Source organism: Amphimedon queenslandica, unplaced genomic scaffold (genome assembly GCF_000090795.2).
Source record: "Amphimedon queenslandica unplaced genomic scaffold, v1.1 AMPQUscaffold_12942, whole genome shotgun sequence".
NCBI classification, from domain to species: domain Eukaryota; kingdom Metazoa; phylum Porifera; class Demospongiae; order Haplosclerida; family Niphatidae; genus Amphimedon; species Amphimedon queenslandica.
Genome location: NW_003546822.1, coordinates 22,428 through 35,741, shown reverse-complemented (window position 1 = coordinate 35,741; position 13,314 = coordinate 22,428). Strand labels below are relative to the sequence as shown.

At 33.3% G+C, this 13,314-nt stretch overlaps 1 protein-coding gene and 2 long non-coding RNA genes across 4 annotated transcripts in view; 2 read left to right on the top strand and 1 right to left on the bottom strand.

The window, feature by feature from the left end:
• Positions 1 to 24: 24 nt before the first annotated feature.
• Positions 25 to 285, bottom strand: LOC109586120 (uncharacterized). Its single transcript, XR_002186836.1, has 2 exons — positions 216 to 285; positions 25 to 134 (listed from the first exon to the last, which is right to left on the bottom strand). It is a non-coding gene; the product is annotated as an uncharacterized LOC109586120 (long non-coding RNA).
• A 95-nt stretch (positions 286 to 380) lies between these two features.
• On the top strand, positions 381 to 829 carry LOC109586121 (uncharacterized). Its single transcript, XR_002186837.1, has 2 exons — positions 381 to 467; positions 611 to 829. It is a non-coding gene; the product is annotated as an uncharacterized LOC109586121 (long non-coding RNA).
• An 8,993-nt stretch (positions 830 to 9,822) lies between these two features.
• Positions 9,823 to 13,314, top strand: part of LOC109586118 (uncharacterized) — an 18,085-nt gene continuing 14,593 nt past the window's right edge. The window contains exons 1-6 of one of the 2 annotated variants that reach the window (XM_020002293.1): positions 9,823 to 12,181; positions 12,291 to 12,503; positions 12,548 to 12,688; positions 12,740 to 12,880; positions 12,934 to 13,092; positions 13,141 to 13,250. In XM_020002293.1, coding sequence (XP_019857852.1) covers positions 9,877 to 12,181; positions 12,291 to 12,503; positions 12,548 to 12,688; positions 12,740 to 12,880; positions 12,934 to 13,092; positions 13,141 to 13,205 — 3,024 coding nt within the window. In that variant the 5' untranslated portion in view covers positions 9,823 to 9,876 and the 3' untranslated portion in view covers positions 13,206 to 13,250. Of the gene's footprint in view, positions 12,182 to 12,290; positions 12,504 to 12,547; positions 12,689 to 12,739; positions 12,881 to 12,933; positions 13,093 to 13,140; positions 13,251 to 13,314 lie in introns of those variants that run through there. The other variant, XM_020002292.1, reaches the window with a different exon arrangement.

The window sequence follows — 13,314 nt, the reverse complement described above, 5'->3', positions numbered from 1 at the left end:
CATAATGAGGCTTAAATTGACAGACATATTACTTACAGTTCTGAAATGAGTAATTGTGGTGGAAGGAACAAATGATAACCCAGGAAAGACTAAAAAGCTCATTTCCTCACACAAGAATAATTAGAAGATACATTCTATATACATATAGGTGATCACAATAGTCACAGTATATAAAAAGGCATAACTTATAGCAGTCTGAGAATAACTTGAATTACCTAGTGCAAGGTTCTATGAAAAACACTCAGTTGGTGGCAGCCATTTTGTGATTTTTGTCCATGAGGGAGTAATGCGCATGCGTATTACAGATATAAAACCACCCACATAACTAATTGGATCCATTCCTGTCTCTAGACGCTTTGAATGTCTGGAGTATGAAGTTGCTCTTTTCTCTTTTAAAAATGTATTTAGCTTTATGAAAAATCTACTGCAAAGTTATAATGGCGGCTTCAAGGTTCTGATAGGTTATTGTAAGTTAATATTTGTTTTAAATTGTTTAAATCTTCAATTTACGGCTAAAATTCCATTTGCGTACCTCTGTAGCCCAAATATTTGTTTCTATAAATGTGTTTTTGTCATGAAATGTTGTTACTTACTTTATTACATTGTTTAGGCAACTTCTCTTGTTTCTCCAGAGTGTTTTTCAGGAAATATTCAAGAAAAACCAGTTTGCCATGGTACGACTTTTGCGTACCTCTCAGGAGAATAGACTACATTCTATTGCTATGAAACTACAATAAAGAGACCCTTTACATGTTTTTACATTGTTTAAAGTTGTTTTTAAATTTTTCCTGTTGCTGGTTTTTTAGTTATAACAATTTACATTCAGCCATTTTGCTAAGATGCCATTGATTGCTGCCATTAATAATAACAGAGTCTGATAATTGATTTCCGGTCCGTAACCAATCCCGGTTACGTTAGTCTATTATATCATAGATATACGTAGTCTCTAATATCTATGATTATATCCCTGGGTAATGTGAGGCAGTGGGCTCGTTACCAACAAGGATAATGCTGTTGCTAACCAGTCTTTTCCATCTTCTGAAAAGCTATTGGTCAGTGATTTTACCTTGGGAGACGCCGTAGCGACAGCACAAGACAGTTTCAAATCAAAACTAGCTGAGGTCCGACAAAGATATCACTGGGCAATGTCTTCTACAATACTAGCCTGTCCTGTTAGAGCTCTGCAGCAAACAGCACAAGGATAAAGATACGCTATCGCAAACCAGCAAGGAGTGCTGGCATCGGTAACCGCCGGGCGAAAAACGAGGGTAGAAACAATTATTGGTGCATACTGAAACCAATGGAATACTTGGTGTAGATGGAAGCTACAAGTACAACTTGATGAAACTCCGTTTATCATGTCTCTCAGTCGCGAAGAGCTAGCAAAATCTATGGAAATGTTTGTCCTGGAAGTGAGGAAAAACTGAAGACAGCACTGAACTTATGTTCCTCATCTATACCATATGGTGTGTGGTATCTATAATGAACAAAACAACAAAACAATGTTTGAAATTGGAGGAATAAAAGGAGTCAAAACTAATCATTCTTTACAAGCAACTGCAACGCACTGGTCACCATAGCATCGATGGAGTGAGAAGCTACAAGAGGATATCACAGCTGAACAAATGATTGAGATATCAGATAGTTTAGCAAACATTCAAAATACTCAACAAACAAAATTTTTAATGTCGATGGACGATAAACCACAAATTGCTTTCAGTAACTGCACAAATTTGACTGTAAATATTCGATATTTTATTATTATAAATAATGGTTATTAACAAGTAATCTAAGAAGTTATTAAGAGGTAACTAAGCTACTTAGATTACCTCATCTGACCAATCAAATTGCCTCATTTTACCTGACTATAATCTAACTTATGTAATTCTTGGAGTGAGTGATAAGTCCTTTTGATGTATTCCCCTTCATTCAAGGTTGTTTCTATAGATCATGTGAAAGCTATACCCATTCTCTTTTGATGTACTATTTTCTTCCCATTATGATAATAGTACAATCATAAGATCCTCCTATAGTTTATTTTATGGTTTTATTCCTGGTATTTATGTGTACACAGTACACATATACCATGACTTTGCATGCTCAAAAGAGGCATTCTCTATTTAGTTACTGTGTGACCTTGTTGTGCTTTGTCAAGCTCAAAAAACCTTAATTTTTTGTTTTATTTCCATGCAATATAGTCACTTTATAAACAATCAGGAAGGCAAAGACATTATTTTGCTTGAACATTAAGGCATTACAAACCTATGTTATGTTGTATAAAAAGCATAAAAATCTTTATTACATTGTAAATGTACGTTCCTGTAGGCAATGCAGTCCTAGGTTTCTATGGCAAAGGAAATGGGACACACGCAATAGCATCAATGAACAAATAAGCAGAACTTGAAGACATTCAATGAACAATGCAGCATTTTGAAAAAGAATCAACTAAAATGGAAATGGCAGGAGAAATGAGTGAGCTAGTACAAGTTACACTACATGTTTATTCATCATTCTGTACACGTACATACCTTATAATTTAAACACCTGATTATAATTACATGTGGTAAAATGGTGCATGTGAATGTGCTTATTAATTAAAATTTGGTAGAATATCAAGCAATGAAGCTATAAAGCAGCCATAATGTTATCTGTACATGTAAATGTTATTTTACATAGGTTAATTGCTTTGTATAGTTCTTACTTATTGTCATTGTTGTATGTATAGTGGATGATACGATGAATGCAATACTGTCAGGAGATGAAGATGAAAAAAATGAAATAATTGGACAAGTACTGAATGAGATTGAACTAGAATACACCAGCAAAGTATAAACGAAATACACTTTCCTTTTACCCTCTACTTCTTTCACTGTTCTCTCTCTGCCCTATTTTTTCTGATGTCCTTCCTTGCCGTTTCTCTTTCTTTTTCTTTCTCTTTACTCCATTAGTTGATTGGTGCAAAGGGTAATAGCTAATTTACATGCTTAATATCTAGTTAATTTTTATTCAGTAAATTTATATTATGAGAAAGCTACTTTAAATTATCTCTTAGATAATGAAATGATTGTAATTGAGTGGGCAAGAACACCTTTTATCAATTTCTGATCTATTGTGTTCTAAGAATGGCATTCTTCTATTCATCTTGTATTTAATAAAAACATGTCTATTCATGCAATTACTATATTGATAACTAAACAAAAGGTTTAGAGTAAACTTGAGTAGATTCCCCATTGTTAATTTTACAATAAAAGGCATATGTACAGTACCAGTAACTCACAGAATTTAGAATTTTTGACCTGCAGGCTAAGAAAATAAGAAGATTGAATTAGGAAATGAATTGCAAAGCAGCAACTGTTACAGTTGTTGCAGTTGCTGTTTTATTTCTTACTCTGCTTCCATTGTCTCAAGCGGCATCATCTGTGTAAGTAAAACCATAAACTTAAAGATATTCTTATACAATGCATAATAGGTGCTACAAAACTGTATATGAAAGGCAATCAAGAACACAATATGTCAGAGATTCACACAGTCAAGGTTATGGATGTTGTTGTGGCTGGAATTGTTGGAGTAGATGTAGATGCACAAAGTAAATATTCTTTGTTGCATAATGTTATTTAGTTATTTGGTAAAGGACCTTATATAGCCAAAGAAGTCTAATTCAGTATATTACTGTTGCACTTAAAAAAGCAGCATGTTGTGGCAAACATACTGGTATATATCCTAACTGCAACCGTAAGTAGTATCATAAAGAAATGCAGTGACATTAGACATATTTGCATTATTGTAGAAGTATGTGATCCTGAATGCAGTAATGGTGGGGAATGCTATTATGATGCAGGATTAAAAATAAACAAATGCTTATGTCCTTCTGGTTACAGGGGAGATGGCTGTCAAGAAGGTATGCAACAGTTCTAATAATGATGAAATTAATTCAGTCATTGTCTATAGAGATTAATGAATGCATTGAAAACCCAAATATTTGCCAGTCCCCAGCAGTATGTCATAACACAAATGGATCATACAGATGTGATTGTCCTAAAGGATATACACTAGCGTATGATGGAAGGAGCTGCATTGGTAAAATTTATAATGATGCACAACTACATAAAAATTTAATCATGTTATCTAATAGATAGAGATGAATGTGCTGATGGTAGTCATAAATGTGTACTTGCTGGAAACTGTGAAAATATAAAGGGATCCTATATATGTCACTGTGGACGAGGATATAGAATACCTGAATGGGATCCTAAAAGATGTGTTGGTTAGTTAGCAATGTAAATTAGTATTCTTATAGCATGCATGAAAAGAACAGAATATAAAATAGACATTTTTACCTTTGCCATGCGTAGGCATGTAGGCAAGGGCATATGAGTTGTTTTGTCACTTTGTGTTAGCTAAAATTGTCTTAATCAAGATGCTCCTGGTTTCACAATACACTTCAGTCACTCAAAGCTTTATTTCCTACTCTTGAAGATTTTTCTTTGCTTCCATGACTTTCATATGACATTATAAAATTTGTACTATGTCAAATACAGCCTCTTGAATCTGAGTAGAGAAGGTAGCCAGTATCCTGAAACTGGCTTAAAGTATAAAGAAGTCCATAAGCAACTAGTAGCGCCTACTAAATGTGTTGAAAGAGCTTTTACAACTTAGAAAACTTTAAGCTTTTGGCCTAACTATGTATGTGTATAGCCATGCTGGTGCTAATGTTGTTCCAGTAGACTTTGTCATTACAGTTCCAGTTTAGTTCCATTGAAATTACTTTTAATTTTAGTTCTAGTTACGTACTTCTAGTAAAATAATTTTAGTTCTAGTAGTTTCAGTATTCAATAAGGGTATAATTAGTTCTAATATATAGTTTCAATATGTATAATATATATATATATGTGATATATTTAAAACTCTTTATTTGGTAAAACTCGAGAAACAAGGGATAGAGAGGAAGAGAGAACAGAAAGAACAATCGAATGGAAAAAGAGAGTGTGTGTGGAGCACGTGCTACAAAAACTATATAACAAAAGAGCCGGCTAAACAATACACGTAATAATAATGGTACATAAATAATAACACATATAACCTTATTGCTATTCACAGTAACCACATAACAGAAACATTAGAATAATCATTACAATAATACAGTAATAAGAATAATACATACATACATACATTACACTACAATATAGTTTTCAGTTCTAGTATATAGTTCCAGTACTTAGTCCTTTGGAGTTTTAGTACTTAATTTTAGTTCTAGTTCATTTATAGTTCTGGTTATAGTTCAAACAAAAACAAAAATACCAAACACAAGGTTTAGATTACGAGTACGATTCCATTTGAAATTGAAGATCAATTACTCCAGACTCGGAATCGCCCATTACTAATCATCAAAAATTAATCTATTGCTTGTGTGGCAAGAGTATGCTTTTCATTACGCTTTTACTTAATAATATCCAATATATAGCAGCTGGCTTGTAATTCTATATAGTGTGGAAGCATGCTTGCATGGAAAATTAATTTATTTTTATATTCTTGCATGTGTTCAGGCATGTTCATCATCATAGCACTGTACTTAAAAGTTAAAACCAATGGCCAGAATATACCAAAAATTAGCTTGCAAAATAATTGATTTAGGCTCTATAGATAGCTAGATCCACAATACTCAAGCAAAGTGTGCACACCAAATATAATGTGGTAATTGTGGTTTTGATATCACATTTAGATTTGCCATAAATTATCTATTATATCTACTTGGCAGATATTGATGAATGTGAAGAGAGACTCCATGGATGTCAGCAAAATTGCACTAATAAGATAGGATACTATCGATGCTCATGTTATGAGGGTTACACCAAAAATATAATAAACCTTAGAAAATGTGATGGTATGCATATGTGTGCATGATGTGACTTCATTATATGCGTGACATAGATATTAATGAATGTGAACGAGGGACAGATAATTGTGCTCAAAGATGTGAAAATACTTTAGGTTCATATAAGTGTGGGTGTAAATTAGGATGTGAACTAGCAAGTGATGGAGTATCTTGTGAAGGTATAGTTAGTGTTATTATGCCTAATATAATAGCTTTTTTCATTAAGATATTGATGAATGTAACGATACAAGCTTAAATGTTTGTGATCACAATTGTACAAACTTACATTGTGAAAATGGGAAATATTCTTGTTCTTGTCATCTTGGCTACTCCCTCCATCACAACAATCATACTTGTAAAGGTATAATGTAGTGAAAATTAATGTGCATAAATAATTTATGTTTGATCTATTTTATTTTAGATGTAAATGAATGTTTAACTAATAATGGAGGCTGTGAGCAAGCATGTCATAACACAATTGGGAGGCATTATTGTTCCTGTGACAGAGAGGCTGGCTATGGATTGTCTAGTAATGGCTTTAACTGTGAAGGTTAGTTCTTAATGATTTATCTTAATTTAATTTTTATTTTTTGTAGCATTATCTTGCCCTACTCTCATTGCTCCTGTTAATGGATACATGCAGTGTTCAGATTATCCAGTGGTTGTTAATAGTACATGTTCATTTACATGTAAAGATGAATATGATTTGTTTGGTTCATCTGTTAGATTATGTGGCACTGATACCACTTGGAATGGAACTGGTACTGATTGCCAAATAAAACAATGTCCTGAGATACAAGCACCACCCAATAGTGTCCAACTTCAGTCTTGTCAGACTAGTGTTAATTCAACCTGCCTTTTTAGCTGTGTTCCTGGATATTTTATTGATTCTGGTGGCATTCTTTATAGTCAAGCATGCACTATTTCAGATGAAATAGCTCATTGGACAGCACCAGAAGAATGCAAAAGTAAACAATTTATAATATAGTTAAAATAATACTCATGCATGTTTAGGATCATCTGCCTGTGCTTCTAATCCATGCATTACTGGCACTTGCCTTACAACAGATAGCAATGAACCATATTGTATATGTCCTGATGGATATATAGAAGATGACTGTAGTACACTCAGTGTAACCATAGCTGATATACCATTATTAAATATCAAGGAGCGTTCACGTCCCATTACTATCTTTGCATCTCCACAATCTTCTGTCACTGTTACTATCAATACTGAACCTTCTACTGTTGCTGTTACTCCAAGAGGTCCTATAACAATTTTGTATTCTGACAGTAACCCTAATTTCTATCTTGAATCACCTGAAAGTAACTTTATTAGGCTTAAGTTCGTTGCAATTAATGAAGGGGAACAAAAAGCCACTACCATTGATGATAGAGTAACAATTGCTTCAAATGAAAATGTAGCTGGTAGTTATTTTACAGGTGATAGTAGTAATATACTGAATGAAGGATGCTGTCATCATGATTTTGATCTTATTACGAGATTTTGTACTGAAAGCCCAAGACAGTCAATTTCATTCAGATCAACATGTGCATGGACAGGCCAAAATAATGAATATGTATCAGAAGGCATCATATTTGTTTCTGTTGGTAGACAGTCTCTACCTGTTTCTATAATTGGAATAAATATGCAGCTATCAGATGAAGGACTTACTACAGATTTCACTCGCCCCGGTCTGTCATGTTCACCTTGTGCTAGAGCACCTGATTGTACTTCATCTTCTCCTCAAAGAATGGAAGATGTACGTGACATGGTTAAACGTTTATCAATGATCAACACTTTTCTATCAGCAATGAGACCCATTCTACCACAGCACCTTACTATTGAAGGTAATGGTGAATTTACACATACTAACTATTCTATTGGTGACTACCTGGCAAAAATAGTACCAGAATATGAACTTTCTAGTTTATTGGAGTGTCCTAATATACCTATTGATACAACTGATACTGATCTCTACTATGTTATTACTACTAGCTCTGGACTTCATTTTGTCTACAATAATGATAGACTGTCATATGCTTCATCTTCTGAAACAGTTTGTTTTGTGTATCCACTCTGTAGTGGTAATAGTAACCTTTATGTATCTGTTCCTCCTCAATTAGATGAACAAATTCAAAATCTTGCTGTTTTTACGGGATTAAGACAAAATAATTGGGAATTTAGTATAAAGTCAATTGAGACATCACGTTATGGACTGTCAACTGAGCAAACTGATGTCATATACTGGGATGGAAATGTTTCTACTACTATTAGACAGCCAAATTATAAGTTAAAAGCTGAAATGATCATTTCTGGAGATTTTCAAGAGCATTATTTGGGAATTTTTTTTAATTTCAATGGAAGTGTTGCCGAAGGAACAGAATTGCCTTCCAGCTGTGAAACTGTAAGTTCATGACCATTTGCAATAATTGCATTTTAGCTTGCTATATAGGTGTCAAATAGAGTTGAAGGAGAAATGAATGTTGAAATAAGGACTGGTTTAATCAGAAGCCAGCAGCATTCTGTATTGCAGTTGACAGCAAGTAATGAAAAGGGCTTGTATGTACAAAAAGGTGAGCATCACTTTTTTAAGAGTTTTACTATAGTCTGTTCTAACAAGGGTAGCCATAAAATCAATAATAAATAGAATAATAATGTAGCTATTATAGCTGCCTATAAATTTATACTAGCTTTATAAAGCATAATATTAAAGTTTCATTTTAATTTATTGATTCTAAAGTAAAGTCATTGCTAACAAACTAATTTCTATTATTTTTACAGGTACTGGTTGTGGTGTTGCCCAAGTCCTGGACTTGAATTTAATCTTTACTTATCACCACTACAAAGTAATGGTACCTTCAGTAAATACATTCAGATACAATCAACAGAGCCATGTCTTGTGAAATCACATTTTCAGTTTGATAACTTTGATCATATCAATAGTGTATCGCTACTTAGTAGTTGCTTAGTGTTTCAAATTAAAGAACTAAAATTTATTAACTTTCCTCTTAAAATTACTTTAAATGGAGATAATTTACACATTTTGGAAGACAGAGTGACAACTGTACTGTTGGAATCAAAGATTAAAAGTAAAGTCACTATTGGAAATTTTATTTCAATGCTACCTGATTCTGAAATTCAATCAGTGCTATTTTCTGATGATGATGACATCATTTGTATGTTACCATCTGTTAACATTTCTTTATTTGACACTGAAATAACAACATATGTGCAAATACAGGAAGAAGAAATCCAGTTTTATTCTTCTTTAAACTTGTTTTATCTTGGTCAGACTGATGTAATGGGAATAGGTAGTACTGACAGACCTTGGGAATCATTACGATTTAATCTTAAAGTCACATTCACAAGTGATGTTACAAATGGTTTAACAAATTATCTAAATGCTGAACTAACAAGAGAAATGGAGGATGCTGTACAACATGTTAACGGAGCTAATGATGCACTTAAATCAGCTAGTATACAAGTTAAAAACTTTCAAAGAAAACTCCAACAACTATACAATGAACTAAGTGACATTCAGGCATCTCTTGATGCTAAAGAGATTAGAAGAAGAGAACTTGAGAAAGTCAACAAACAGCATGAATCTATTCTCTACAGGCTTTTGGAAGCATACTGGAATGCTACAGATGAATTGTCAGAATCAATAGAAAGTGTTTGTAGAATCAAAGAATGTGAAGGAACCTGTATGAGTGGAATCGTTGTTACAACTTGTTATAAACCAGTTAAGATAATAATAAAGGTACCTTGCAGCATTTATGAAGAAGCTTCAGGTGAGGTCCACGAAATGACCACTGTCAAAAACACAATATGTCGTTATGGTAAAGCACCTTTAAGCACTACTGCAGTAGTTGTAAGTACAATTGTGTCACTTCCTACGCTAATTTTTGCTCCAATTGTTTTTGATACTGTAAGTAAACTTTTCCCCAAAAAGGAAGTACCATGCCAGCCAATAACAGTTTCTGACACAAAATGGGTTACAATGCCACACACTGCACTTACAGTAAAAGATCAAGTATGCGATATACTATCAGTTGAAGATAAATACGATGAAAAAAATTGTAATCACACTGAACCCTGTGCTGTATATAAAGTTGATCCTGTATGCAATGCAACAAATATAGATTGTTACAAAAATCGTACACAAATTATCAAAAAATTTAATAATGAAACTATACTGCTACTTGAAAATATTGACATGAGATACGAAGAGTATAGCCAAACTCTAAGTGATTTGGTTTTTCTGAGCTCAGAAATAGCGGTTTTAAAATTAAGGAATATCTCAAAAAAAGAAGAAATTGAAGCAACTCGTTTCAAAATTAATTCATCTCTGGAAAGTGAAAGAGTTGCCAATAAAAGCTATCAGTCAATCAAGCTCAGTAATGAAAGGATCTTATCTTTTCGTAATGCATTGCAGGGTAGCACTAATTCTATAATAAGAATAACTGACGTATCATTTGATGTAGCGGTAGAAACACAGACTCCAGTAATCGTTCCTCTTAATGTGATTTATGAAATAACAAGTCGTAGGACAACTCATAAAGTAAGAATAGTAGTTGATATATCAGCTACAGATGATCTCGTTAAAAAAACAATTTATGATAATATATATGATGACATCATTGATAATGTGATAGGAGAGCCACTAAGAAAGAGAAGAAATGTTGCTAGCTCAGTATTATTGACTGATATATTTAAAGATAATTGTAACCTTCAGAAATCCGTAATTCACTATATAGAACAACTCAATTTATCACTGTCTGCAGTTCAAGAGGATATATTTGATTCTGTATCTGCTGTTAATAGCACGAGAGAAAATGAAAATTCAAATTATGAAGCAACAGTTGAAGCATTGAGATCAATTGGAACAAATCTAAGTCTCTCACTACTAGTGAATGAAGGAATGATCTATGCCTCACAAATGGACGCATTTGATTTAGTTTCTTCCGAAATTGCTGACACCAAAGTATCACAATGGAAAGCGAATCTAGATGAACTTCACAATGAAACTAGTAACTTATTTGGACAGACATGTTACAGCCTCCTTGATTGTCTCTCTACTTCAGTTATTAATATTCGTAAACTAATAGCTCCATTAGCAATCTTTAATACTTCTGAAATGACTCTTAAGCTTGAAAATGTTTGGCTATCAGTGCAAGATCTCACTAATAATGCCAACTGGACACTAGATGACATGCAGTATACCATTAATAAGGTTTATTCATTAGCTCTTGAGGTTGAAGAGGATAGTTACTGGTGTGCTTCTTCTCCTGTCCTATTAGATCAACCACCAACAGATATTGATGAATTTGTAGGAGCTTCACTTTCCTTTTCTTGTCCTAGTTCATCACTGCTACCTGTTACATACTCGTGGTACAAGAATCGTAAACCAATTCCTTTTGCTACAACATCTTCCCTTTCCATTCCTTACTTAACAAGAGCTGATGCTGGCCTGTATGAGTGTGAAGTAAAGAATGCTATTGGTGTCACCAAATCAAAACCAACTGTACTGCGTGTGTACAAGAAAGCCACATTCACTCAAGAGCCAGATTCAATAACAGTGATCAATAATGATAGAAATGATGCTTATTTCATCTGTCAGGCCAATGCTTATCCTCTACCTAATTACCAGTGGTCGTATCGAAGAGACAATTATTCTAAATGGAATGATCTTGATGGTGAAACTGAAGGACTCTTAAGCATCAGTAATATATCTAATTCAAATGAGGGTCAATATCGTTGCCAAGCAGAGAATGCCAACAGCACTATATATTCTAGACCAGTAACACTCACTGTACTGCCTGGAACATTTACAAGAATGAGTTACAACTTCACTATTACTATCAATAATGTTGATAACTCATCTCTCATTCAATCACTTGAGAATTCATTAATCAATGCAGTTGATGATTTAATTGATGTTAATCTTACACCAGTAAAAATTACGTCAGCTATCCTTGCAAACAACCAACTCATAATATCATTTGTGCTTCTTTCTTCAAACTACTCCATTCTAAGTGAATCTGATTCTAACGAGGTTCGGCTTAATCAGACAATTATAGACCTAAGGCAGCTTCAGGCTAACAAGATTACTCTTGATTCAGTTTTTCATAATACAAGCAATCCTTTTACTCTAAAAATTGAAACTAGATCTAGACCTATTATAGGCATTTTATACACTGTACTTGTTCCAGTTTCCTTATATTCTATTGAAACCAGTCTGATTAGCCCTCTGATGTTCGATTGTCCTTCTGGTTATCAGTTTGATGTATCACAATTTGTCTGTGGTAAGTGTGATGTATTTTTAAATCAACCACATAACATAAACACTAAATTAATGCGTACATATACATTATTACATTAAGTATGGATGTACTGATATTATTTCTGTTTTAGTTGGTTGCAATAAAGGGAGTTACCAGTACAAAAATTATGCTCAAGAGAGTGTCCATCAAAGTCCAGGAGTATTATTGAAATATAATTATCCAGTATGTGAATTGTGTCCTAAAGGAGCATTTCAATCAGATAAAGCTGCTCATGAATGTAACTCTTGCCCTCAACATTATTCTACAGTTGGAAAAGGATCAACTTCCATAGAGGATTGCCAAGGTATTAAATATTATCAATATTTTATTTAAATTCTTTATACCTAGCATTGTGTGCTCCTGGAACATACTCTGATACTGGATATGAACCATGTCAGAAATGTCCTGTTTCACACTATCAGACACTGTATGGTAGTAAATTCTGCCTACCGTGTACCAAAGAATCAAATATATCAACTTGCATTAAAGGTAATGATTTTTACCATTAATTTATATTTTATTTTGTATAACTACTAAAAGATCAATGTAAGGAAGACCAATACTCATCAACTAGTTTTGAACCATGCCAGTCATGTGATAAAGGAACTTATCAGGAATCAAGAGGACAAGTATCATGCATTAATTGCACTGAGACTTCCACTAACATTAGATGCTTACCAGGTTATTATTATATATGATTTATAGACTCACCACTTCATTGTTTTATATTGTAGATTGTCACCTTCCTCCTTATGCTGGGCCTTGTAATGGTAAATTCCAGAGATACTTTTACAATAAAACAAGCAAGCAATGTGAAACATTTACGTATGGAGGATGTAATCAAAATAAAAATAACTTCCACTATCAATATGATTGTGAAAATGAATGTGGAGGTAAAATATCATTGAATGATTGTTTTTATTAGTTTATTATTTTTATAGAGTGTCCTCCAACTTGTACAACTCAATTTTGTTATTTACACAGATTTAATGTTTGTTCAATGTGAGTATTGTTCCTTGTATAGACTATTATCATTATTTCTATAATTATTAGTAACAACAATTAAGTCAACAATAGCAATTAACAACAATTTGTTCATTTAGGTCACCTTTCCC